The following is a 26,428-nucleotide window of genomic DNA, read 5'->3' as shown; positions in this document are numbered from 1 at the left end:
CCTTTAGACGCGATCAGCCCCCCAGTCAACCATCTGCTCCTACCTAACCAAATGGCGTTTTTTTTTCTTCCCCACTTCCAACTGCATGTCTCTATACTGTTCACCACTCGCATATTGCACAGGCTTCATCCAAATTGGACTGGAAGCATGTTACAAAACCTGCAACGGTATGGCCGCCGCCATATGGTGAGGGGAGCTCCAACTTTCGCGTCGGGAAGTGAGTGGCATTTCGTCGCTCACGTGAGCACAGACCGTGAATACACGCTAACAGCAATACTGAAATATCCCATCGTGGCTCAGGATGAGAAGTGGCGAATACCGGGGCTCCCTTTGTCGCTTTTCACTTAAACCCCACTATGCGTATCGTGCTTGTGGGCGGGATTAAAAAAAAAATCTCCCGTCCCGGACAAGGCAGGTGGATTTCAGTGTCGAGGTGCATCACGTGCCTCTGCTGCCGCTACTCTCGGCACTGTACACTGGGCAAAAGCTGACGTGAGCCCTGGTTTAGCCTGGCCTTCTGTCAATGATACGATTCTATTGGGTTGTATCGGTGAATACTTCTCAAATGCCTGGTCTGTGCAGATCAGTCACAGCTGTTTTGGAAGGGGGGGGTTATGCACATATTGCGCACTTGGAATATAGGCGCAAATCCCGGCAGCGTTTTGCGACCACCACGGTCGCCAGGGCTTGGAGGTGATGTGATTCACCTTGTGGCCTTTACAAAGGTACATTAGGCACATCAGTGCGGTGTCCTTAAACGGAGAGGGGGAAACAGTGGGAGTTGACACTCTCTCGCGTGTCTCCTTGGGTTTTCGAAGAGGAACAGAAAAAAAAAACTCGCAAAAGAACATCATATCAAGTAAAGGTGTATTCCTTCTCTCGGAAAAGAGGCACAATATTTCGGCTGTGGGGCCTTCTTCTTCCCGCCTTGCTCGCCGCACCTGGAAGAGGCCCCACGGCCGAAACGTCGCGTCTCTGCTCTTTTCCCGAGAGGAGCAATCGACCTTTCCCCGCTCCTCCGCAGCCGGCGCACGCTGCTTGAACTTTCTTCCAGGCGGAACTCGTGCTCCTTCCGCCGAGCGTGCGTGCTCCGCGAGGGGATGAAGCGGTTTGCTCAGCGGTCATGCGTGTAGCTGCGCAGGCATGTGCTGATTATAATAAGAAAGGCTGTGTCGCGTGGCTCGCCTGGCACACGGAGGGCACAGATGACGGATAAAGCAGCTCAGTATCGTCCCCCTCTTTTGGAAGAGGGGGGAACTATCGCAAATCATCTGCTCCCGTTCTTGTCCCCGGGCCTCATTTTCATAATAAAGGCTGCGTGTTTACCTGTGATCCTGGGACCGAGGAGCATTCCTTTGTCTACAGATCAGATTACTTCAGCCAGCTGCTCCTCGGATGCGCGGACCAATCTGAGAGTGGCCGTACATTCGTGTTGGGTTTGTTGCTGGGGTCATGCCGGGGGGGGTGTTTGGGTATGCTCGGAGCCCCATCGGGGATGTGGGTGTGTGTGTTTTAGGGGGCTGGGTTGGGGGGGAGACGCTGGGAGAGTTTTGAAGGTTCTGCAGAGTTGAGGGCAGTCGCGTGCCGATGTCTGCCACAGAACATCTGCCTGTCCTGCCCCCCCCACCCCCCACCCACACACACCCCAGCCCCCCAGGGCACATTTTCAGCCCATGTGCTCGTCCACAGGCCTACACGTAGCCAGGGGCTGGGCGACAACAGGCTGCGCGTCTCCGCACCGACAGATCGCCGTCGACATCAGGCGCGAGTCCGTTCAATAGAGAGGCTGAATTATCCCCCCTTCTCGGGCGTCAAGATCATGACGTTATCAGGACGCCCGTTAACTGTTCCGCCAATTCAAAAGACATTTCCCGAAAGTGTTACTGTCCTGTAACGAATTGTCCGGGAGAAAGGAATTCAGACCTATCACTGCTTTTTGGTTCTTTTTTTTAAAAAAAGGGAAGGGTTACATTCAAGAATTAATGGACGGAAAGCTCTTAAAAGTCTCAGGCTATAAATTGTCTAGGACCCTGGAACAAAAGTTTCCCATTGAATCCTTCAGTCCCCCCCTCCCTTTCTCCCCGTCACTGAAACTTATCTAGTAATGGATAAAAATGGAAGATCTTTTCTTGATCCGATTGTGTTCCGAGTCTTGTTTAACTGTGATGATGAAGCTGATGAATGAAATAGGAGCGATCTGAAAGGAGTTTGAGAGCGCGTGTTTTTTTTTGGGGGGGGGGCTGCTTGTTTTAGGATGGTTAACTGTGTTTCACCTATTTGCGAAATGTTAATTGATCGCGATTGCTTTCTAAAATGAATGTTTTCGCTTTCATTTTACTTAAATGCATTTGTATTTTTGGCGGTATCTATTATCGTTTCATGCCAAATGCGTTTTAAAAGGCTTCTGACTGCACATTTACCACCGCAAACAGTGCGTAGACACTTGGGTTGTGTAGTCTGTGAAAGGCATTTAGTGTGTTTATGGTAAACAATCCTTCTCAGTCTAAATGTCCGGAATTCTATGGATCAGTTCATGCAACTGGTTACTTACTGAGATGGCAATTTATAAGACATTGTCTTAGACACCTCAAAGATTTTGTTTTGATTTCGTATTAAGGGAATAATTGCGAGGAACACTTTTCCAAGTTGGATGCTGAAGTGCCTGCAGTTCGCCAGCTCTTTTAATGAGGCCACCCTGGTTCGCTAGCAGTGCAATCTGGATTACTGAAGAGCGCTAGGGTTATGAATGGAGGATTTAAAAGGGGCGGATCTCCTTTAGAATTGCTTTCCAAGTTTCTGAGAGCATCTGCCTTAGAGGAGAACAGATGTAGGCACCTGCGGTGATAGACTGCATATGTCCCGTTCCTATTCACACCTTCCAAGACACCATTACAATAGACCGGCTATGTGTCCACACAGTAACCAAATATATTAATCTTTACTCCCGGGGAAAGATATGTTCTGTTATTTAACTCCTCACCAGCTAAAATTGCTCTACAAATGGTTGTATCATAGCTCATTTTTATGCACACATGTGAAGGCATTTAAATTTTATTTTACCAATCCAGCGAAATATATCTCAGTATCTTTTTTTTAAAGAGATTTACCTGGGCTGAGTGTTTATGGATTGAATGATTTATCACGTCATCATTAAAATCCCATATAAAAAGAAAAGATAATGTGTAGAAGTGACATTTATTGAAGGATGCAATAATGCATATTCTTTAATGTCACAACAACAAGACATTTTTAAGCTCGATACATGATACAAATTAGTGGATTCTAATCAATACTGCAGGTATAAAACGAAGCCTGCTAGCTCCAACAGTTTTAGTTGAAATCCTTTTTAGTCCGCGTTTCGTCATAAATTAAATCTGTGTTCTTTTATTCTTTAACTAAAGGAAATTGAACAGCCTGCAGAAGACAATTCTCATGGATGGACTTTCGTGACAGTATTCCCTACGTCTCTGTAAAACGCTATTGGCCAGTAACGTTCAGAGCCTACTGTACTGTTTTAAAGAAGAAAACTTTTTTTTCCCTTATTTTCAATGCCAACCATAAGGGGAAACGCCTATCTTGAAGACACTACTTATGAGAAAGATTTAGGTAATTATGTTGACGCATTGTTTTTATTTAGACAAAATGGAGGAGAAGTAAAAAGGAAAATGTTCCGATATATCGTTTAAATAATTTGTATCTCGGCCAGTTATGATAAAACTATACAATGCCCTAATAAGACCTCGCTTAAAATACTTTGTACAATTTTTGGTCACAAAGATTAAAAACGTGGCTCTGTACTCGTACACGCTGAAAAAAAACCGTGATCGTTTAAGTCTACAACGGAGAAGACTACGAGGTAATTTGATTCAAGCATTTAAAATCTTCAAAAAAAAAAAACCCGACAACATCAATCTACTGGACGTCTACCAAATCAGTATTGAAACTCGAGTCAGAGGTAACAATTGGAAAATGTAGGAAAGCGCCTTTAAAGCCGAGTACACACCTTTCTGCACAAAGAGTAGTGGGCGCATGGAACAAGCTACTCAGCCGAGCTGTGATATCTTGGTTCCTCGGAACAGTTAACAACCGAAAACCAAATGAGCTAGATGGGACAAATGATATTTTGCTATTAAGTAAAACCAATCATTACATGTCCCGTGTTCCATTCGAAAACTACTACTTTAAATGAAATACCCATTCTCACTGTCTTTATCCGGATTTAGTCTAAAAGTTTTCCCATTCTCCTGATCTGTGTTTGCAGCCTGGTTGATGTTAGCAGTGATGTTTCTAGTTTGCACTTTTCTAAGACTTACGGTATTTTTCGCTCTCTGTTCCATTTATAGCCACTTGGTGACGCAAGGAACGGCAGACAAACCGGAAGCGGATACATAATGTATCGTAATTGCGTGTGTCATTGGAATAACAACGGGATATTTCCCAGATTAGGGCTGTATGTTTATCCGCATGGAGAGTGCCGTGAAGGCGTTAATAAGTCCCGCATAGTAGCAGCACTCGAATTAACATAAGGCTCCTGAATTCCTTGGGTAGGTACTGTAGCTCAGCTCGTCCGGCATGCGGAGCTTGTTTTGTCACCGTTTCCAAAAGATCGTAGACTTAAAAAGCACCGTCACAACTTTCATTTTCATTTCATTTCATTTGATCTTACCGCCCACGAAAGACCGTTTTTTAAAAAAAAAATACGTGAGTAATTAAGAAAAATGTAAAATGCCTAAGTGTATCTGTAATAAATGCTGCCGTGCCTTCCTTATACAGACGCGTCGGCGAAAGGAGTCCACATTATATTATAAGGTCTGTGAAACGTGTTCTCTTAGGAACAAGGATTGGACTGTGTAACAGAGTAAGCAGATTTCCTATTTATCTTTAACGTCCCATTTGCTGAAGACGTGGGAAGTGGTAAACTGAGCAGATGGGTGATCACGGTATGTGCTTAAAAGGTTGCTGATAGGCCCTCAAGAGACTGCGTTTTCAGCTCGTCTATTGTTTTAGTTAATTTGAAATTTCAAAGGGTCTTTAAATTTCAGTTAGGCATCTGAAGTTAGGACCTTGAGCTCTGGCTGGAAAAGAAAGGAAAAGTGCTGTTTGTTTTTTTAGAGTTGATCATTGCAGTGCCTTCCCTTCAGCAAACAAATAATGGAACTCAGTTATTTTACAGAATTCCCAGTGCAAAGACCACTTTCCTGACCAGGTTTCATTCAGTCTTCACAACATCGTATTACACCGTCCATCAAACTCGGCCCTGGAGAGTCCTTATCCCCCTTCAAGCGAGCAATTCCACAGTAAAGAGACCTACTCCTGCACAGGATTTACAATGTAGTTTGAAATGAATAAACAGCAGGAAGACACTTCCACACATGCAAAACATACACGTTATCAAAATCTGAAAACAATTTACATATACTGTACACCATCCTCTGCCCAGTGTTTTTTTTCCTCTAAATTGTCGCTACTTTTGCTGTGTTTTAACCATTTCCCTGCGCTTTGTCTTAATGCTCTGTGTCAAACGACGGCAGTATCCCATATTATCCTGTTTATTTTTGTAGCACAATGTCTCTGCTTCAAAGGTTCTGCTAGTGTTTGTGTGAGAGATTTGTGTATGAAATATAAGACTTGCGCGTCGGGCTTTCTTATCTGACATGTCAAGTATCAGTTAAAGGGGAACTGCAGTCCCAATTACTCAGACGTGTTCTAAAATCTCGGTAACAAAATTCATTGACGGTATAGAAAAATTGTGCAAATTTTGAATTAAGCACACAACTTTGTGAAAGTAATGTAAGTGGCCACGTTGTCGCAAACTCGCAGTCGAGGTCCCACGAATTGTGACGCGATGCGGCCCTTCCTGCTCACTAGTCCCTGTGATGACTAATGTAATGCGATGTACGAGAGAATTAAGTACAGGATGTGCAGAAGACATTTTCCGGAAAGAAATGTTCCAATGTGATCTGCATGCAGAGTTAAGTACGTAGCATTTGTCAGCAAAACTGTCTTGAAATCAAAAGCAATATTTCTATTGGATTAAAAGAGATGTATTCACAAGCCTGCTTGTTTACAATGTGGCACTGTGGCTCAGGATCTTCGCCTGTGGCTGGAAGGAAGGTTGCCGGTTCATTTCCCGCGGCCGGCAGAGGAATCCTACTCCGTTGGGCCCTTGAGCAAGGCCCTTAACCCCATCTGCTCCAGGGGTGCTGTATAAATGGCTGACCCTGCGCTCTGACCCCCAGCTTCTCTCCCTGTCTGTGTGTCTCATGGAGAGCAAGCTGGGATATGCGAAAAGACAAATTCCTAATGCAAGAAATTGTATATGGCCAGTAAAGTGATCTTATCTTATAAGGCAGGATCACGTCACTGGAAGTTTTATTGCCTCGTACTGAATTACAGAACATACTGCTGCGTGTACCTGGAAATTGTGTCTATTTGGTGATGTAAACCAGAGGTTTCACACATGACTGCGTGCATTTTACTTTCATTGTGGTTAGATAGGCAGTAACCCTGAAATATGAAAATAGTTCCTCTTTCACGCTGGCCGTCCGTGCTCGTTCCTCTGGGAAGCCGGACCAAGAAGGCTTCCTTCCTCCCAGCGCCGTCGTTGCCGCCAGCTCATCCGGCCCATTTCCTGTTTGTTCTTCTAAATCGTTTTTGGTTGCAGTCCCCGCGATGGGAGTGAAGGGCCTGCAGGGCTTCGTGGAAAACGCCTGTCCCGGGACGTGCGTGGCGGTGAACTTGAAGGAGATGGCCGAGCAGCGTCGCCGAGCCCGGCCCGGCCGCCCCCCGACGCTGGTGGTGGACGGGACGGCGTGCCTGAGACACTGGTACTCCTGCGCTGCCTGGGTCCACGGCGGCCAGTGGCGGGAGTACACGCGCGTCCTGGAGAGCTTCGCCGGGGCCTTCGCGGAGGCCGGCATCCGGCTGGTGTTCGTCTTCGACGGCGCGGTGGAGGAGGCCAAGAGGGCGGAGTGGGCGCAGCGCAGGCTGCGGCACGGCCGGGAGATCCGCGGCGCTTTCCGCTACGTCAAGGCCCATGGCCGGCAGCCGGGCAGGGAGATGTTCTGCCTCCCCTCGGGCCTGGCTACGTTTTCGAGATTCGCCTTGAAGGCCCTGGGCGCGGAGACGCGGTGCTCCGTGCGCGAGGCCGACTACGAGATCGCTGGCTACGCTGCCCTGCACGACTGCATGGGCATCCTGGGGCAGGACACGGACTTCCTCATCTACGACAGCGTTCCCTACCTCTCCGTGAGCCAGCTCCGGCTCGAGCGCATGGAGACGGTTCTGTTCTCCCGGGAAAATCTGTGCCGGGCCTTGCGGCTCCGCCAGAGCGACCTCCCGCTTCTTGCCTGCATCCTGGGCAACGACGTCGTGCCGCAGGGCCGCCTGGAGGGACTGCGGAACAAGTGCCTGGCAGCCTATCGGCAGAAACACCCAGGGGCCTCGACGCCTGCAGATAAAGTGTTGGCAGTGGCCGACTTCATCTCTAGTCACTGCTGCTCAAGAGGTGGGATCAGCGAGCTGCCTTTATCCGAGGCAGACCAGGCTGTACTGGAGCAAGGAGTGCAGATGTACCTCCTTCCCAATCAGCAGTCCCCGTGGGTTCCCTCTGGAAGTGAGCCCCCTTCCTCTGAATCCATGAACTCTCTGGAAAGGTATTCCAGTCATGATGTTCTGCAGGTAACCTTGCAGGGAGCTGCCCTGTGAAATATTGCTGTTGCTCTTGTTTCCTCATGAGAAAAGATCAGCGCCACTGAACCTCTGAACGTAGACATGCCTGTTCCCAGTAGCTGCCTTCAGAACTTGTCACATATCTGCGCGTGCATCCCTTTAATGGGGCAGCTCTTAAACAGCCCTGCAGCAACCTTTGCGACAGCTGTTCTAGTGTCAGCAGAAAGGAGACGTATGATTATAGTTACATTTCAGTTAAGTTGTAAGAAAACTGTAACGAATTTACAGCCCGACTCCAGCTTATATGGAAATCCAACTAAACATCCTTTTTTATATGTTGATGAAAACAAATACTGTAACCTTGGCACAATATTGAGAAAGATTTTGCCACTGTGGTTGCTCGTACTCTTAATACATTTAGAGGTACCAAAAATGCACCAGATGCCTTTTTGGAACCAGCCGTATTCGTTCATGCTTGTCAGTTGTGTTCATCTGCCCTGAAAATGCAAAAATATGAAGTAGAAAAAAAAATGAAATGAGGCTTATTTGGTTATTGTTTGTTTGTTTTTAAGGCAGCCAAAGAACAACACGTAAGAGCTGAATCTTTTATGGTTTTCGACGTTCTGTCTGCTGGTGTTGTTGACTGTAGCAACACGCTTGAAGATGAAGAGGACACCGAGTTTCCTGGGCAGGCAATCACTTTCCGACCCGCAAGAGAACGCATATACGGAATCCTCTTTGCAGTAAAGCAAGGTGAACTTGTGTGGGTGAGCAATGAAGTCGGCACCACAGAGGTGACTGTGTGGCTACAGAGAGGTGTCAAGTGCTCTGTGTGTCTAAAAGTCAACCTGTAAAGTAGTCGGGATGTATCCTTTCCCAGGCTGACTCAGGAATAGGTGTGTCCAGCCTGGTGTATTGGCCAAATTCTAATAATCCCCATCTCTGAATTGGCTTCATCACTGGTCTCCTCCCCACTGAGAGCTGGTGTGTGATGAGCGTACTGGTACAGCATCATCAATGTTGCATCATCCAGGTGGGGCTGCACGCTGGTGGTGGTGAATCCCCATTACCTGTAATGCACTTTGAGTGGGGTGTCCGGAAAGGCGCTATATAAGTGTAAGGAATTATTTGTCCTGGAGAGACGTGTGAGAGAAGCTGTAGCTCAGCGCTGGGTCTCTTTTCATTATCCTGTCTCAATTATTCCCCGTGCAGCTTCCCCTCCTGTCTGATGCTCCATTTTTAGAAGCTCTATTGTTTTTCACCCACACGTGCGGTGACTGTGAGGAGCCTGGCCTAATGTGCGCGCTATTGTTTTGTCATGACACACTTCTGTCTCTCGGCTCTCAGGCGACAGCGGTCCAGCCCCTGCGGTGAAGGAGTGGTTCGTCTATCGTGGCAACTCGCTCCGACAGCCAGACCTCGTCACGCCCGCTCCCCTGAGCCTCCCGGGTACGAGGCACGATGTCGTTGACACTCTTACCCCTCCGTTTCTCGATTTGGTCAGATACCCAGTGGGGTGTGCAGCTTTGAAAAACGTCGCAGCATGCAGTCGTGCCCGTCTCCTTGTGTCTCATGCTGTCTGTTGTGTGCAGCGGAGTAGGCCTGGGTGACTCCACTGTCCTCTTCTGCAGGTTAGGAATGATGCAAGAGACATCTGGAGACAGGATCACTTGCATGGAAACTTTACAATGTGGGGCAACATACTTGGGCAAAATAGGAGAGAAACATCAATAAGGAAACTGAGATGTACTGTACCCAATGCTTTTCATTTTGCACGTGAGGATGTGGCTGTATTCCTTTCAAGTCACCAGCCAAATAGCAATTTTTGGACAAACATCCGTTGCACCTGCTGTTTCAAAATTGAAAGAAGCCAGTGTTTTTAAGAGGATATGTAGCTTAGGTAGTGCTCCTCTGCACCCCTGCAGAATGTTGTAAAGAAGGTCCTTGCTGTTGTGTTTCTCTGCATGTCTGAGCTCAAAATGGCTTAGTGCCAGCTTCCAGCAGCACCCACAGATACAGCCACAGAATCAGATAGACTGTCCTTTCAAAGAAGATGCTAAGGCTCTGTCCCGTTTGTGACAGGAGATACAGACATTGAGAGTCTTGTCACTAGGTGACAGAGACATAACTGGCAGGGCACCGCCGGAGCCAGGGCTGGGAATCCTCAACCAGGTAGTCCTCAGCTTGCAGCGGAACAGCGAATCCTGCAATTTCCTAGGACCCTGCAGGCTTGAAGTGACTCCTTCAATGGGCTCTGATTATCCTGTCAGGCGATTAGAGATTACTAACAGAGCTGCTAAAAGGCTGTTATAGCAATGTTTAAACTAGTTTATCTTATCAGATGCTGCTCAAAGGCTTTGAAAACACACTGAAAGAGGAACAGAATCTGGTTGCTAAGAAAGGTGTGAGTTATCTCTGCTCACCCACTAATTAGGCAAACAAAGTGATAAACATAGTTGCTTAGTAGCTGAAATGAAAGATATGTCTTTGTACCTAGGTTATCCTTTACAGCTGCATCCACGAATTAACAGACTGATAACATAGATTGTATATTTGCATCCTGCTACCTCAGAATATTATTTTTTTCTTTTGGTTGGCCTGTTGAAAATAAAGTTTTCACAGCTTCGTCTCTAAGATGGTTCTGGGACAGAATAATGTCAGAAAAGCCCACGTTAATGTTCAGATACAGTTCATGCTTTATGATAAAGTGACCTTTTTTTTCCCAAAGCTGTGCTACACTGAAAAGAAAATTCTCCTTTTGATATCTTCTTTGCCAATTTCTGTATATCAAGCTTTACATTTTACATCGCACTTTCAGAATGAAGGGGGCTGATGTTTTTTAAATCATCTTGAAAATATTGTCCTGTAATACAAATAACAGTCTAGGGGGTTCAGTGCTTAAATCACTGGGCTTTTAACTGGGAGCCCGGCTGCATTTGGTGTGTGTTACTCTTAGCTGTGTATTCAGCCTACTTGTATCCCAGTGAGATCTAAAACTCAGAGGCATGTGGAGCCCTCACGGCAATAGCTTTAAATTCCTAGCTCAGCCCCCAGCCTCTGGAATCACCCTCAGATCAAAGCATCTGCTATTGTGCTCTTAAAGATCTCATCATTTTGTTATATTTCTTTCTAAAGAGGGAACCCCGGATTTGAAAGTTCTGTGGTTCAGCGAGGCTCCGGAGACAAAAGCCCTCCGTTTCTCCACCTTCCTGGCGGTTTTTGACCTGTTGGACTTGGCAGAAGAGCTGGAGAAGCTAGAGTCCCCTTTAGCGGCTGTCGTTTGCCTGGTCACCTACATTGCCTTGCAGGTAGGGGACATGCCTGGTGTTGCAGGCGCCCGTTCTGTTCACCAACCACACTAGCTTTTCCATATCCCCAGGGGGCGAGTGGCTCGTAAGAAACTGGGACATCTTCAAAAACGAATCTCCTTTTCCCAATATCATTTTTTACATGGTCACTTGATTCATTTCCAGTAGGTATCAATACTCCTTACGACTACCTGGTTGGAAATTGCTTATATTCTGAACCTGTATTAGAATGCCAAAGAACGCTCTGACCTGAAGAAGGCTCCACGGCCGAAACGTTGTGTTCCTTTTCTTCTCTTTTTAGCATGGAATAAACCTTTGCTGGTTCCTATATGAGAACACCTTTAGAGTTATATTTCCAGCAGTTTGCTTCAGGGCTGAATCTGAGCTCCAACTCTGAAGTTCATTATGACCAATTGTCAGTCTTTTCTATGGCTTGCTGTTGTGTGGCAGAAATGTTGTGCTGGCGTCAGCATCGTGTGGACAGATCTGCCGCGGGTTAATGAAATAAGACGTGGTGGAGTCAGTCTTGCCCTGCCAGAAAAAGCTTTGGGAGTTGACCTGTTTATGTACCGGGGCTCAAAATGAAAGTGAACGTCTTTCATCTCTCCAAACCTCTGCTCCAGGAAAGAAGCCTTTGCCTGGAAGATGTAAATGCTTACGTGAGCCAGGCTGTCTGTGTTCGTGAAAAGACACATGAAGAGCTCGCTGGTATTAAGGTATGGAATTTGGAATACTTCTGCTGCATGTGCCTTTTCTATCAAATTCTACCAAGTCAGGTGCTGTTAGCACTCAGTTATACAGCACCCAGACATGCATCTATCTTGTTATACATCATTCATCATCATCATTAAATATTTTAGCATTAAATCAGGGCACTCTGTCTATGCTTTGTGTGTGCATTGCTAAAATTGATTTGATTATCTGCTGCCACGTGCCTAGAGACCAGCTGACATTTGTATCGACAACAGGTTCAGGTTCAAGGTTTTGCAGTGCATAAATTCTGTAGTGCGTTATGTAGTCACAACAACAAGTAGTATTAGAAGAATTCAGAATGCTCACAGTGTTTCTCTTCCAAATGGACAGTGAACCACGGACCAGAGGACACAGGTTTAAACTGCAGCCATGAATAGGCGACACCTTTTCACCCAGAAAAGAGTGAGAGTACCGCTCACAACTATATCATGTCGTCTGATACATGTTTATTAATGCTTATTGCACAACATCTTTATGATGTCTTTTAAACACTCCTTCTGCTTGACAAGTGGAGGTGCCAGCTGCAGGACAGCAACACTTTTTAGTATTAGAAGAATTCAGGGAGGAATAAAGGTACAAAAATAAATTATGAGAGGAATAAAGAGAGCATCTTGTTTTCCCATTCCTTGTCTGGAAAACTGGGGGTGTAGATATCACCTGTCCGCCCCCCAGTCACTTTTGCAACATTCTTTCCAGGGCACAGGATTAAATGATTTTCAAATACGAGGTGTTGTGTGCACTTCTCAGTCGTGATTTTGAGCTGTATTACTGTATAGTCAAAACCATCATAGCTCCCAGGTTTAAATTGACAAAGCAGACCCCAAAATGGCAAAACTCTGAGGTTTTTAACCATTTAACTTCATATTCCTAATAAATGCATGGAGAAAAAACTGTATATTCAAAGTATATTCAAACTTGAACATACCTAGCAGTTATTTTCACACTCGCGCAACCTGTATCTTTTATTTGGGAATGTGCAGTGTATTTTGGAGTCCTTGCACTGGCTTCCGGTCAAATTCCGCGTAGACTTTAAAATCCTCATGCTCACCTACAAGGCTTTACATGGCCTGGCACCTCAATACCTGTCTGAACTTTTATCGCCCTACTCCCCACCTCGCAACCTCCGCTCTTCAAATTCTGCCCTCCTTACTGTCCCCCAAGCCCGTCTACATTGTATGGGCGACAGGGCCTTCTCCTGCTATGCCCCCAAGCTCTGGAACTCCTTGCCCAAGGATATTAGAGAGTCACCTTCTCTAAACTCCTTCAAATCCAGACTCAAAACCCTCCTTTTCAGAAAAGCCTTTACTTAACTGGTTCCATTCTTCACCCCTCTGCTCTTCTTAGTACCACCTTCCACGGTCTCCTCTATTGTTACTGTTGTATTGTTGTAATCATAATTGTGTCCTGTCTTGTGAAATTTTCTTATTTATTGTTGTAGTCTTCTTATTTATTGTTATTGTCATCCTGTAAAGCGCTTTGAGAAGCCACCTTTAAAGGCGCTATATAAAATAAAGTTTATTATTATTATTATTATTATTTTAACGTCACCTTGTTGTGGGAAAGTGTATTTGTGGTTAATGATTTGCCTGGTGATTTAAGGACTTAGAGAAAATGCAATTAATAGCCTTTGTCAAGCTGTCTGTGATGTTGAATGACTCCTAATCGCTGAGCTGTGCTTCCAGAGCTTTAGTGAATTGTGTACCCTTAGGCAGGGGATGAGATAGAGGCACACTTTCTGAACACTTGTGTTGACAGGATAGCCAGGAAGGACAACAGCACGGTGTGTACAGACTGTCGCCACTCGTCATTAGCAGCCATCCTCCTGGAATAGGGGAACCACAGAGTCTGCTGGTGTTTGTTCTGTTAATTCCTTGCATGCCATAGTGGCTGATCCCTCTGGGTTTCTCCCCTGGCAGGGCTGAGGGCAAAATCCTCCATTGTCCTTGCAAGCATCAGGATGCACATGAACTCTGCCTCTGCTGTCACAGACCATCAGAGAGTCAACGTGACTGCTGCCTTCGGTGTCCATTATAATTTTACAGCAGTACAGCACTGCATAGAGAGTATTGTTCCTGGGCTTAAGGGAATGTCCTACCCTGATAAGCGAAATCCACTAAACACCTTAAGTCTTTTTTATTCAATTATTGAATTCAATTATTCAGAATCCTCAGAGGCATTGAAAATGTAGCCCAAAGGACGTCTTGAGCGTTATGAAGCAGAGGGGTACGGCGCAAGCCACCCATGTTGTTGAAGCTGAAACACTGCTTCTCTGAAGACATGGCTGGGTGAGCGCGATCTCTGTAGCTACTGCTAAGTCACCTAGATGGGCCAAATGGCCGCTTCTCATTTGTAATTTTTCTTACGTTCTTATTCATGTTAGTTCCCCCTTCCCTTTTCTCGTGTTTTTAATATTAAGTGTATGTTGTGGCTCTTTTTTAAGTAACACATTTTCAGGAGCTCACTTACACAGCTATCAGGGTCTGTTGGCAGTATAATGTTTCCAAGTCCCAGAATCAGTCTGTTTTTAGCTTATCATGTCTCCATCTGATGAGTGTGTTGGTCCACCTGCTCTTCTTCATTGGAAATGAGTACACCCAGATCCTTAAGGGCGCGTTGAAGCCTACAGTCAGTCTGAGGTCAATGTGAGTGTGTTATCTTACACAGTGATTCTGCTCTCAGCTGGGAGACCAGGAAAAATAAACCTAAATGACTCTTCATAACTCAGAAGCTGCTCTGATTTACTCCCGAATGTGAGGTTCTACTCATTCAGTGTTAATGGAGGCGAAGAGCAGTCCTTGACTTTTAAAACTTGTCACTGGAACTGGACCAAGCTGTATATATTTATTCACAGACAGAGGTATAAAGGCCCTTCATTATGATTAATATTAGCAGTTCATCTGAGAATTAAAAGTGGGTGTGTTGCAATGCTCTTCAACAAATCTCCATTCGAGATCTAAGAAGCTGTGCAATTGAAAGATTTGTGAAAACTGTCTCAGGTGTAAGTTTTATAGAAATAATGTACTACAACTGCAGGCAGTGTTCTGTGCCATAGACACAATCAATACTGACAGGAAACAAGTGAGAAACCGAATAATAAAAAAATAGGAACTGCCCCTTTGTGCAACTAGTTTTCTAAAAAGTTTAAGTATTGCATTGTGTTCAGCAGAACCAAACCTTAGCAGTGGTACAAATAAAAATTCCAAAGGCATTTTTTTTTGTTTTTTTCAAAAGAGTAGTTAAACAATAATAGTTATTGTTCCTCATCTATAAAAAGCATGGAAATCATTTTGGGAGAATTGCAGCATTTTACATTTTGGTGTAATTGAGGTTTAAACCTGAAAAGGAGCCTTAAGAGAGAGCCTGTCTTCTGCCTCAATTTCAAAGTACCATTTGAGACCACAGAGCTATTTCAACTTCAATTTACCAGCAGCAGCTTAATTTAAGCCCATTCTGTATTCTATTTTAGACCCCGCAGCCTGAGCTTGAACTGTGGTTTTACCATTTCAAATGTAACACTGTCCCCCCCTACAAACACTGATACCCAACAGTACAGAATCCGAGCAGATTGAAACCTCATGCAAGATAATCATAAACAGGACTTTTTTATTAATGTGTTTAACCTCCATTTTCTTTCATTTTTGCATGCTGAATCTTAACTTGTGACTTTTTTATGCATTTGTAGGTTGAATGTGGCATTCATAAAAAGTTAGGCCAAAATGAAAGAGGCTACCGAGTTGTACACCTTACTTCGAAACGTCCTCTAGCGTTAGCAGTGTATGGTACAGTGTTCCCTGCCCCTGTGTCATGCCAGACTGCAGCGTACATCACGTCATCCAGATCAACATGGCTAGAAATGTCACATTCGTTTGAAAAAAATCATACTTCAGAGGTCCGTTTACAATTACAGTTGCCTGGCAAAGTTTACAAGAACAAAACTGAAAAACCCTCATAAACAAGACCTCCATGTCGGTCTTGCCCACTAGAAACCAGAATAAACTATCATCCCAATCATTTTAAAAACCAGCGATCATTGACTCTGGTGTGAGTTGAAAGAATTCTCCAAAAATGTTCATGTCTGAAAGTCATCTCTCATTAGAAAGCTTAAACCCCTTCAGTCCTACGGCCATTAGCGTCGTCACACGGCACCTGAGGCCACTTCAGAGCGAGAGGCGAGGGGATGACCGTAATGCGCTCAGATATGGATCAGCTCACAGGTGAAGGACTTTGCTGTTTGCTCAGGACGGGTGGGGAGAGGCGGCAGTCTCTGTGTCTCCAGAGAGTGTGCAGCGGCAGCAGGTGTCTGCTGGGGCGAGGAGGAGGAGGAGGAGGAGGAGGGGGCTCCCAGCCTGCCTGCCTGCTGGTGGACAGAGTGAAGTGCGTTACGAGCACCTGCCTCTCGTCTGCGTCTGGGGCGCACACACCTGTTCCACAGCTATTGTCGCCACCTCCAGGAATGCTACTGTTACATGTGTGCGAAGGAAGGCAGATGGTGGGGGGGGGGGCTTTTAAACTGTAGCTTTCCAAAGCCTCGCCGATGCTCTTTTGCCCCTCCGTGGCGCTGTGTCACACAGTGAGGGAATGCTTCCTCCATCTGTGCCTGCAGAAGCCGCCGGGTGCAGAGCGGACTCATGTTCCCCTGGCGCACTGGTTAACCAGTGTACCTCCACACAGAAAATCTCCCAGGGTCTAGGAATGCGTGCTTAGGTTCCACAAGACGTTGAGCGCGCTTGAAAAGGAGTTAGACTGCCTTCAATCAATAGCTGTTCCCTCACACATCTGCCTTAGACTGGTGACCTTGGTGGTCTTTTGCAAGTGTCTGATACGCAGTCATTTTTAACACCTACAGATATTCTTCTGTCTACAGGTAGAATCTGGCCGAAGGTCCCCAGTTGTGTTTTAAAAGAAAGAAAAAAACAATTTTCCTTGTTTTCTGCACCTCTAGAATCTGTTTCTAGCACTGCACCTTTAGACTTGTTTCAATTACTTCAGCTAATTGGGTGACGACTGTTTTTTGTTCTAGCTGTGCTAGGTGTCTGCATTTCCTGCAGCCTTTTATCTTTATATTGAGTGCTAACAATGCAGTATGTGCAAGAAACCTGAGTAACAGATCCAGCGTTTTCTAGTAATTATTTTAATGGGAGATTATATTCGGCATGTCCTCAGTCAATCAGTTAGGCACATAAAAATATATTGCAGCTCAGATATTGCCAGGTGTGCAGCTGCAGAATGCGGGGTTCAGGTGTCAGCAGATGGTTTTAAAACCTGAGAGTATAGTGAAGGGAAAGAAGTTTAGTATTTGGTTTGTCAGAAGATGAAATGACAGAGTGCAAGCAGAAGGTTTGGAAAAAAAACCCTAAATCAACATCAGAAATGGTTTAAGCTTTTAATGTTCTTATTCTTGCTTTCTGTTTGCTTTTTAAATCTGTTTGCAGTGCAGGCAGGTGGCAGGCAGATCTTTCACCTGGCCACAAGCACTGGTTTTGAATAACCCTGGATTATCTGCTCTCTTATCTCCCCTTTGGTGACAGCCCAGGTGAAAATGAACAGGATAAACTTGAAGACATCTGTCTCTTTGTTACCCCTGGCTGCACTTGAGCACATTTCCTTCCCAACTAACTAGCATTCCACAGATGAGCTAGCCCATGAGCTTGGAGCAGCGGCATCTGGTTCTCTCAGATTGAGCCGATAAATTGGAATATGGGTGATAACATTCAGGTCATTTGGAAGGCAGAGCTGAGCTGCTTGCAAGTTTCACCTGTTCGCAAACCTGTGGAACATTTGTTTTTAGCAGGGCCAGCCCTGGTTGCTCAGTAACGCCCTTCTGAAGCTGAGTGCTTGTGTTGCAGCTCCCGGTTGTGGACCCCAGAGCCATTGAGCTGGGCTCCCTGTTCGTGCGCGGGCTGACCATCCTGATAGCGGCCAACAGCTCGAGTGGCTTTCCTTTAAAGATGGAGGATCTGATGCCTTGGAAAGTGTTCGATGGGCTGCTGTTTCATTCCAAGTACCTGCAGGCACATTCGGGATGCAGCGAAGACGATCTCCTGGAAGGAACTGTGAGAAATGGGATCTTTCTGATTTTTGTGCAGATCAGGGAAGTTGATATTTTAACACTAGGCATGCATTTTGCAGCTTTTGCCCAGTGCAGGGTAGGAGCTGCAAAATGTAGAATTCACCATCAGTAACTTCATGGTCAATCAGAGGTCAAGACAGTTATTGCTTTTAATATTTAAATTGTTTTTTATTGCCAATAATTGCCGCAAACTTTCCCACCTGACACTCGTCAGCATATTGTGGAAGAAATTGCTGTATCATGGCTGTCCTCAGTCTGTTTTCTGACGAGAAGAGGAGTTTGTAGTGTCTGTTTGGGTTTCGATTTTCAAGACACATGGAAATTGATAGAAGGAGTTTTTAAATAGATATTTTTATATATAATAAAAGTATAAAATTTACTCAGCGGTTTAGATCAGTCGTTTTTTGCTCGTCAGTGGTGTATGATGTAGAAACAGAAAAGAATCATTAAGAATCGGTTTATGTGAAATAAGTTAACTCCCAGTTTACAAATGAAAGGGTAATTTAAATGAAGTGGTAAAATAATTGGGTAATAAAAAAACAAGGACTGTGTGTGGGCAGTGCTGTTCAATATAATGATCAGGATCGTTGAGTTTGGTCTTCCAGGTGCAGCTTAGTGGAAACACAAATTGTCGTGGACGTTCAGTGATGCCATTTGTCTCCTTATCTCAGTTTCAGAATTCCGTGTCAGAAACCAGTTATCAAGTTGCACCTTCGCCCTTAAGCCAAGTCTGAGGGATTCCGAACAGCATGGCTTCTGCTGAGACACTGTGGTGCTGCCACTTTCAGATTTCCCATTCTGCTGCACCTTATGTGCAGGAATAACCAGTCGCACAAGGAATGTGTTCGTGGGAACAGCACCCTGCACGTGGGGGGTGAGGGAGAGAGGGGTGAAGATGACCTTGTTGCTGTGTTGGGTTCCTGCAGGAGTGCTGGGTGTCACAGTTTGGTCACCTGAAGGGCCTCGTCACCAGCGCCTGTGGGAGGAGAAATCGAGTTGTCCAGAGCAATCCGAGGGCGTCTGTACCAGGTAAGAAGATTTCCATTGAAAAGCCAGTCAGCTTTGCCGTTTCCAGTAGATCCAGCCGGTGTTTTGCTTCAACCTTGTGTTCATTTCCAAAATAAAAAAAATACATACCGAACAAGGATTCCAAAAAGTTCTTTTTTTTTCCATAATTATTATTGATGTTGGCTTGGTGCCTAGTGGACATTGTCAGTGTTTCAAACAGCCTCATCATAGTTGAAAGGTCAGGATGAGTGGACAGTTTGTGCATCCCAGTGGGAAACAGATGGAAACTGCGAATAGTGTTTTTGTGCTGCCTTTGTGTGAGAAGTTCCCACAAGTCCCAGAAATTCACATTTTAACCTAGCGGAGTCTTCCTCAGGGCCACCCAGGACAGCATTGCTGTCTGGAAGCAGGTGGGGCGGTGTAGCGTTGTTGTATGTGCAAGACGTGAAGGCACTCTGGTTAAACAAATGTTAATGTGCATCTCTTAAAAGTTTCACTTGCACTTATTTTGGGATTTTCAGCATTGCTTTGTCATAACTAGAATAATTCTGGGTTGTTTTTTTAGGATATGTTCTATATTAAGTAACATAACAAGACAGCAAAATTATAATGTGGGGGCTGTTACAACCTTTTTTTTCATTTAAACTAGCATCCAGAGTCTTGTGGTTTTATAAAAAAAGAATTCTTGCTTAAAAAGTCTTTTTAACATTCTAATTGTATCCATCTGGCAGTGCTCTTACTATTAGGAACATGTGGACAATATTTCATGTGCTTTACACATTTTTGTCCAGTTTCGCTTTTCTTGTCCTGATGCTTTTTACTTGAAAATACTTGGAATTCTCCACGCAAATATATCCACGATCTTTTTTTTTTGTTTAGTAGAGATAGTGTACAAATACACATGCAATGGTTCAGGTTGCTAGGTAACCTCATCATAATCTGGATGTCAGCCACTGCAACTGAAAGAAATGTGATAAGTCCAGAATTTAACAGCCTCACAATGTTCGTTTTCAAAGGCCTTTGTTTAGAAATAACTACTTAGAAATTTGCTTCCAGTAAGCATGTTTTATGATCTCGTCAGTCATTTTTTAAAGCCACAATGATCAATTATGTAGTCTTTTTATGTACTTTTTTTTTACTTGTTCAGGATAATAGTTTTTAACCCTCGCTTGCATGCACACAAGCGAATGAAGAATGAAAATGGTTGCATTGCACTTAGCTTTCACTAAAAACCTTATCTTTTACTTCTGTCTAAATTAATTAAAACTGAACTCCCTGGTAACAATTTTATTAACATTTATGTGCCTCTATAATAGGGAAAACTATTTTCATAACTGCATATCAAACCTCTACCTCTTTCAAGATACGTCCTGTCCAACAGGGTGCAACAGGTACAGTATATACTGCAGCTACCTGTCCAGAAAAGCTTCTGACAAGCTCCTGCTCCGTGGCCTGTCAGTGGTGATCCACTGCAACCTAATTGAATTTGTTTCCTAGGAATACATCGCCAGACAATTCATGCAGCTTTGGAGCACATTCCAGTCTTTGTTTTTCCCATTACAAGAAAATCAAATTTTAAAAAATGTTTACTGCAGATCAGACCTTATACAGAGTTATTGATTGCAATTTGAAATATTTTTTGAGAAGTATATCCTTCAGACAGGTCTGGGTTGCTTGGATGGTTTGAGCAGGGCGGGTTCGATTCCTGTCTTGTCCCAAAGAGGGCAGGTTCAGAGCTCCCCTTCTCTTGAGCTCCCCTTCTCTTGAGCTCTCCTCTGTCACCTCTCCGACCCATCACGTTCGAGCGTAAGCTGACCGCCTCTGTTTTCCTTGGAGTGACTTGCCAACACTCTCAGTCCCCAAGTGAAAATAAGGAGAAAAAAAGAGACTTCTGAAAATATACAATTTTGTTCCCATATACACAAGGGAACAAAAGGAAATATTTTAACATTTCGTGTCAGGGCAGAATATTTAGACTTTGTCCATGAGTCGGGAATGTTTGGCATTATGAGCTGCGTATAGTTTACGAAGAGAATCTCCATGAAGGCACAGCAGATAAATGGAAAGGTATGTCTTTAATTTGGCTCAACGCAAAACTAGTAATCAGTCACCAGATTCCATGGGGAGATGATGGCGGAGCCTGGCGAGCGGGGAATTGCATGGTTCGAGTTTCGAGCGATTCTTCGTGTTTCTGCCCGGCAGCGAATATTTATGCAGGGAGTCCTGGCTGTATAATTAAAACCGCATTAAAATGTTTCGATGTCTCAGTGAAACCAAGGGGAGGTGGATGCCAGTCCAGAGAACACAGACCCCAGCACTTCAGAGAGACAGAACCAGGCCAGTTCTCTGCTCCCAGCAGCCGGTTGCAGTACAGGGGCCACAGTGTACCTCAGCAAGGAAGGAGACACTGGCTGCCTTCTGCCAGCCAGATTGTGAAGGTGCTCCGTGACTCGGAAACTGGTAGGGTTTGGAGTTTGGAGGAGGGTTATAGGAGGGAGCTGCAATCACAACCCATAGGTACATTGAAGGTATCGTCTCTGCTGGAGGAGCATTTTGATTGCAATATTCCATTTATCAAACACACGTAAATATTTAATTAGTATTTAACATTTTAGCCACCACCTGGGTGTTTTGGTATTTGTCTTTGTAATTGATAGTCCTTAACACTATTAGCACCACTTGTGTGAATCAGTTGTTTTACCAGCAAGCTGCTGTTCTTAAATTCAGCTAAAAAAGAATCGCAGTATGAAAGTGTGGTGGTATCTGTATTTTTGTCTTCTCTAATAATTCCGCCTTAAGAAAAGAGGCATTGATCCCTTTAAAAAATAACGCCTTCATTCAGCATGATTACATAGAATGGGACATTTCCACAGAAGTTTTGTAGATTTGCAAATAAAATGTAACCATATTCAAAATCTGCTCAATTTCTCTGCAACATCAGTGCTCAGTGCTTCTGACCAAGACCCAAAAAGAGGCACACAGATTTTTAAATTCCCAGCAGCAATAACATTAAAGTCCAAATTTGAACATGATGGCAAAAAAAACCTAAATGGTTTTGGACAGAAAATGCAGTAATAGTTTTACTAGCAAATTGAGGCCACTTCTTTCATGCAGCCCTTGAGAATGTGTGTTGAGCTTATCATGCTGCTGGGTTTAGTGAAGCTCACATAAGAGAAACGACTCTGCAAATATCGATGCATCATGTGTAAAAATAGGACTTTGGGTTAGAAGTGATTGGTCAACATAGAAGCTGATATTTTTTGTCATTGTCACTGTAATGCAGTAAATTTCAGAGTAACTTAATATCGTCAGGGTTGTATAAACGTTTCTTCCGGTGGCACACTGGTACTCTGCGTCCAGGTAAAAATTTAAAAATATAGACAGCAGTCACAAAAATGTACAGGAAATTCCTTTTTGCAGGGTATGATGTTGTTCCAAAACCTAAAAATAATAACCTTTTTTGTTATTGTTTCAAACCTTATTAGCCACGTGCAGCGCTTTTGGTTTTTCAGGAACTGTCATTTGTTGTGTGAAGCATTTTACACTGTCACACAACATGCAGTACAAATTTAGAGTGTTACCCCTATAGTCGAAAAGGCCTCCTAACCCCCTGATGGAAAAAAAAGTTTCGGAAAGTTCTTTCTGTCCTCATTCCTGGTGCATGGACGGCACTTCCTTCGCTGATGCCTTTTTGTCTTCCCCTCTGCAGAACGGGGACACAGACCGAGATACAGAGGGCCGAGCAGGCAGAGGTATCACTTAGCACCCCGGTGAGTTCAGGCCTTCAGTATGCAGAAATCTCAGTGGGGATGTGTGCCAGTGTACAGTACTGAAGACCTGCTCCAGATCAGGCCCCTGGGGCCCAGCTGGGATATCGCAGGGCTCTCCCCTTCCCTTGAAAGGCTGAATGATCGCTTGCTCTCGGCCAATTTTAGCCTAAATGGGCCGGTCAGCTGTGAGAGACTAGAAATGCCAGCAGCTATATCACCCTGCAAATCACATCTGGCAGCCCACTGAAGCTCAACAGGTGTGAGGCTGGCCAGTCCCTGGATGGGAGACCTCCTGCAAAAACTAAGACTGCTGCTGGAAGAGGTGTTAGTGGGGCCAGTAGGGGTCGCTCACCCTGAGGTCTGTGTGGGTCCTAATGCCCAGTACAGTGACAGGCACACTGTACTGTAAAAAGGTGCTGTCCTTCGGATGAGACATAAAACCCAAGATCCTGATTCTCTGTGGTCATTACAAATCCTGAGGTGTTTCTCGAAAACAGCATGGGTATCACCCCGGTGTCCTGGCCAAATTTCCCTCTGGCCTTTACCAGTCATGGTCTCCTAATAATCCCCATCTCTGAACTGGCTTCATCACTCCGTTCTCCTCCCCACTGAGAGCTGGTGTGTGGGGAGCATTGTGGCGCACCCTGGCTGCTGTCACATCCTCCAGGTGGGGCTGCACACTGGTGGTGGTGGAGGGGATCCCCATTACCTATAAAGCGCTTTGAGTGGAGTGTCCAGAAAAGCGCTATAGAAGTGTAAGGAATTAAAGGGGGAGGTGACTGCGTTCCTTTTCAGGGAACAGGGGTTGCAAAGCCTGCACCAGCTGGGCGTGAAGACCCGGGCTGTCCGAAGCAGGAGGTGCTCATGCAGCAGGTCAGGCACGAAGCTCGAAGTGGCACCCAGTCAGGAGCGGCAGTGGGCAGCAGGGTTGCCAGAGGTGCTCTGCAAGCCTCTGGTGTGCGGGGGTGAAACACAGCGTTCCAAGAGTTCCCCCTGCCCCTACTGAGGGTGCCCCCTGCTGGCTCAGTAAATGATGGAGGTGAAGAAGCTGCCATGGCTGACGACAGAGTGTTCATACTGGCAGAGGAGGCCAGAGCCTCCTCAGCGGAAGAGGGCGCACTAGCAGTATACAGGGCATCAGTATACCTCTGCACAAGTGGTGGATCCCTTTCAAGGATCGATGGAAGACTCCAGCAGGCACCAGGTCATCTTCATGGAGGCCATGTGTCTCAGTCCTTCATCACTGAGCCGTTTGTTCCCCATTGGGGAGGACTTCCGTTGCAGGGAAAGAGGGTTGTGAAGACAACCGAGTGGATTCACTCACCTCCCCTTATTTCAAGTCTTTTCGGCGCTGTTGTGGGAGCTGTAAGGTGTCCCGGCTCACAGGCAGTCCTGTGCACCGTGGCTTGGGGATGTTCAAGAGCCAAGTCAGGAGTGTGACCCTTTGTTTCCATGCGCCAGATCTATAGCTGGGGGGGTACCAGTATCCGTGCTGCATCTGCTCTGGCTATTAAATCTTCCTCCTTTTATATGGAGATGCCTTTGTTTTCTTCTTTGTCTTATGTTGCCAACAAAGTCATTTTGTTCAATTTTATGCTCAAGGAATGGTGCAAAGCGTGGATTCTAAAGGGTTAATTTACCAATCAATGTGATATGAAAGGCCTTTACTTACCTATACGGATCCTCACATGATTTCATATAATTTGATCATTTTCCCGAAGTGTGAATTTTAAAAGTTGACATAAGCATGTCAATTTGGAAGTGAAACACTTGCTTTTCCTGAATGGATTAAACTATGACATGGAGCAAGTGTTTGTGACCTCTAGCACAGACATAAGTAGAGTTAATTAAACAGAGGATGCACAAGTGTGCCTGTCCACTTTGTTGCAGTAGTTTAACACACCCATACCATGTTGTGTCAATCCAGCAATTATTTGTTCATTTAAAAGTAGGGTTTGCAAAATTCTCCAAGCAAGTGACATCAATCTGGACAGCAATGACAAAGCTGATATATTGTATTTTTACTGTATTTAAGGCATTGTTACAGGCTGATTATTTTTAGTTTGTTTGAAAGAGTACAATTCTCGTCTTTTTCCAAGCTGTGTTGCAGATAACTTAGATGTTTCTTTTTCTGTTGTTTGTTTGTTCCCTAGCTGGTCCCTGTTTCAAAACACACGTCCCAACTTCCCCTGACCAGCGGCTCGGGCAGGGCAGAGGAAGGCGGCCTGTAAGGGAACTGAAAACAGGGAGAAACGAGAAGACCAGAGGACTGTAATGGAACCGCAGTCTTCAAAAACACTTCTAAGGCACTCCGGGCCTGAAGAGTTTCTGTTTGTTCCGCCTTTAATGAAATCATTACATTCGATTATGGAGGAGAATTCACTGTGGAATGCAAGTGGAGAGTCTGTGCAGTCCAGCAGGAGCTCAATGTGGCACGTCCCATCTGGTGGATGCAGAAGTCTTTTGTAGCATCTCGTGCAGCAGTGGACGGGTGAATCCCCCTGTGCTGGAGTCAGAAGGCTCTACTAAATTCTAGCTGCTCTCATTAGTCTAACCAGGAGAGTTCTACAGCCTGCATCCACTTGACTGGACAGCACCTGCTGCCTGCCTTGCTGTGGGTCTGGGTCTGGAGTCGCTTCTGAGTGCTGAAGCCCACTGCGGTAGCACTTGCGACCTGTGGGATGCTTTTTAAATGGACAGCTTTAAGACAGCCTGTTGACAATTAAAAAAAAAAAAAAAAAATATTTTGGAACATTGAATGCAACAGACTGTCCAGCAGTAATGTCTCATTAATGTTTTTTTTTCCCCCAGATAAGGACAGTGCCCAAACAAATGCAAACCGTAGAACGAAAAATTGAAACAGCTTAACATAGAAGTATTTTCCAGTTGAGTACCAACACGAAAAGGGACCACTTCCAAAGAAAGTGCCAACCCACGGTTTATTGGATATTCAGTAAACGAAGTAATTAGTCCCAGATGATCTCTTATCTTTCATCCCTTGTGGTTTGGACGAAGTCCAGCTACACAGAAGTCACATTGTTATCTGTTAGACTTGCAGGAGTGCTGGATGAAAACTGACCAAAGGAGACAAGCTTCAGCATTTCAATTAGGCAGCCTGTAATTGAAGGAAACCTATGATGAAAATTCTCTGTTGAGCAAATCACAGAGATTAATGTGTGTGTGTGTGGGGAGCAGTCAGAGTCCTGCCTTTGAAAGGCTGTTGCCAGTCTGCAGTTAGGCTGTCCATATGGCTTCAAAGTCTGAGTTTCAGATCGGTTCTATTCTTTATTATGCCTTCAGAATCCTGTGTTCATGAATTACAAAAATAAAACAGATGAAGGTGGGGTTTTTTTTCCATTTATTTGTTATTTTACCTTTTTTCAACCACATGAAAAAAAAAACGTATGGCATAAATCGGACTTGGCCAATTCAGCAAGTTTCTGTTTCTCAGTTCTGTAGTAAGTGGTGGGGCTAATAAGACCTGTGCTAATAAGTTGGCAATAGCAGGCATCGCTGTTGTAACAGGATGGATTAAGATGCCTGTCCCGCAAGTCCTCTTACTCTTATGTGATGTTTCCATTCCCAAAGACACGGTGCATTAAAGACTGACCCCTGTCCTTAAAAGCAACAGCTTCTAAAAATCGTGACAGCAGTTTTAATATTACTTATCTTCTGATTTGTTGCTGAGTGTAAGTGCCACGATCTTTCTGAAATGCAGTATGACGGCACACTTTATTGAACCAGCTCTGCACTTATAGATATATCTGGAACCGAGTGGAAAGGGGGTCGTAGCCTGCTATCATCTTGAGCATCAAAATCATCAGCTTCTGAGCTCCTGGATCACTCCG

General features: G+C 44.9%; 1 protein-coding gene across 1 annotated transcript; it reads left to right on the top strand.

Moving 5' to 3' along the window:
- The first annotated feature begins 4,356 nt into the window (after nucleotides 1-4,356).
- Nucleotides 4,357-25,924, top strand: fam120b (family with sequence similarity 120 member B). The gene is made up of 11 exons (XM_088609636.1): nucleotides 4,357-4,544; nucleotides 6,665-7,680; nucleotides 8,244-8,424; nucleotides 9,019-9,120; nucleotides 10,807-10,979; nucleotides 11,603-11,695; nucleotides 17,579-17,785; nucleotides 18,729-18,831; nucleotides 21,079-21,207; nucleotides 22,520-22,580; nucleotides 24,734-25,924. Exons 2-11 carry the CDS (start codon nucleotides 6,673-6,675, stop codon nucleotides 24,771-24,773), a joined length of 2,097 nt encoding a protein of 698 aa, XP_088465762.1. The 5' UTR covers nucleotides 4,357-4,544; nucleotides 6,665-6,672; the 3' UTR covers nucleotides 24,774-25,924.
- The last annotated feature ends 504 nt before the right edge of the window (nucleotides 25,925-26,428 follow it).

The sequence above is a fragment of the Lepisosteus platostomus genome, chromosome 17 (genome assembly GCF_059453375.1).
Source record: "Lepisosteus platostomus isolate fLepPlt1 chromosome 17, fLepPlt1.hap1, whole genome shotgun sequence".
Classification (NCBI taxonomy): domain Eukaryota; kingdom Metazoa; phylum Chordata; class Actinopteri; order Semionotiformes; family Lepisosteidae; genus Lepisosteus; species Lepisosteus platostomus.
Note: the sequence above shows the minus strand (reverse complement) of the source record. Positions and strands in the feature narration are given on the sequence as shown.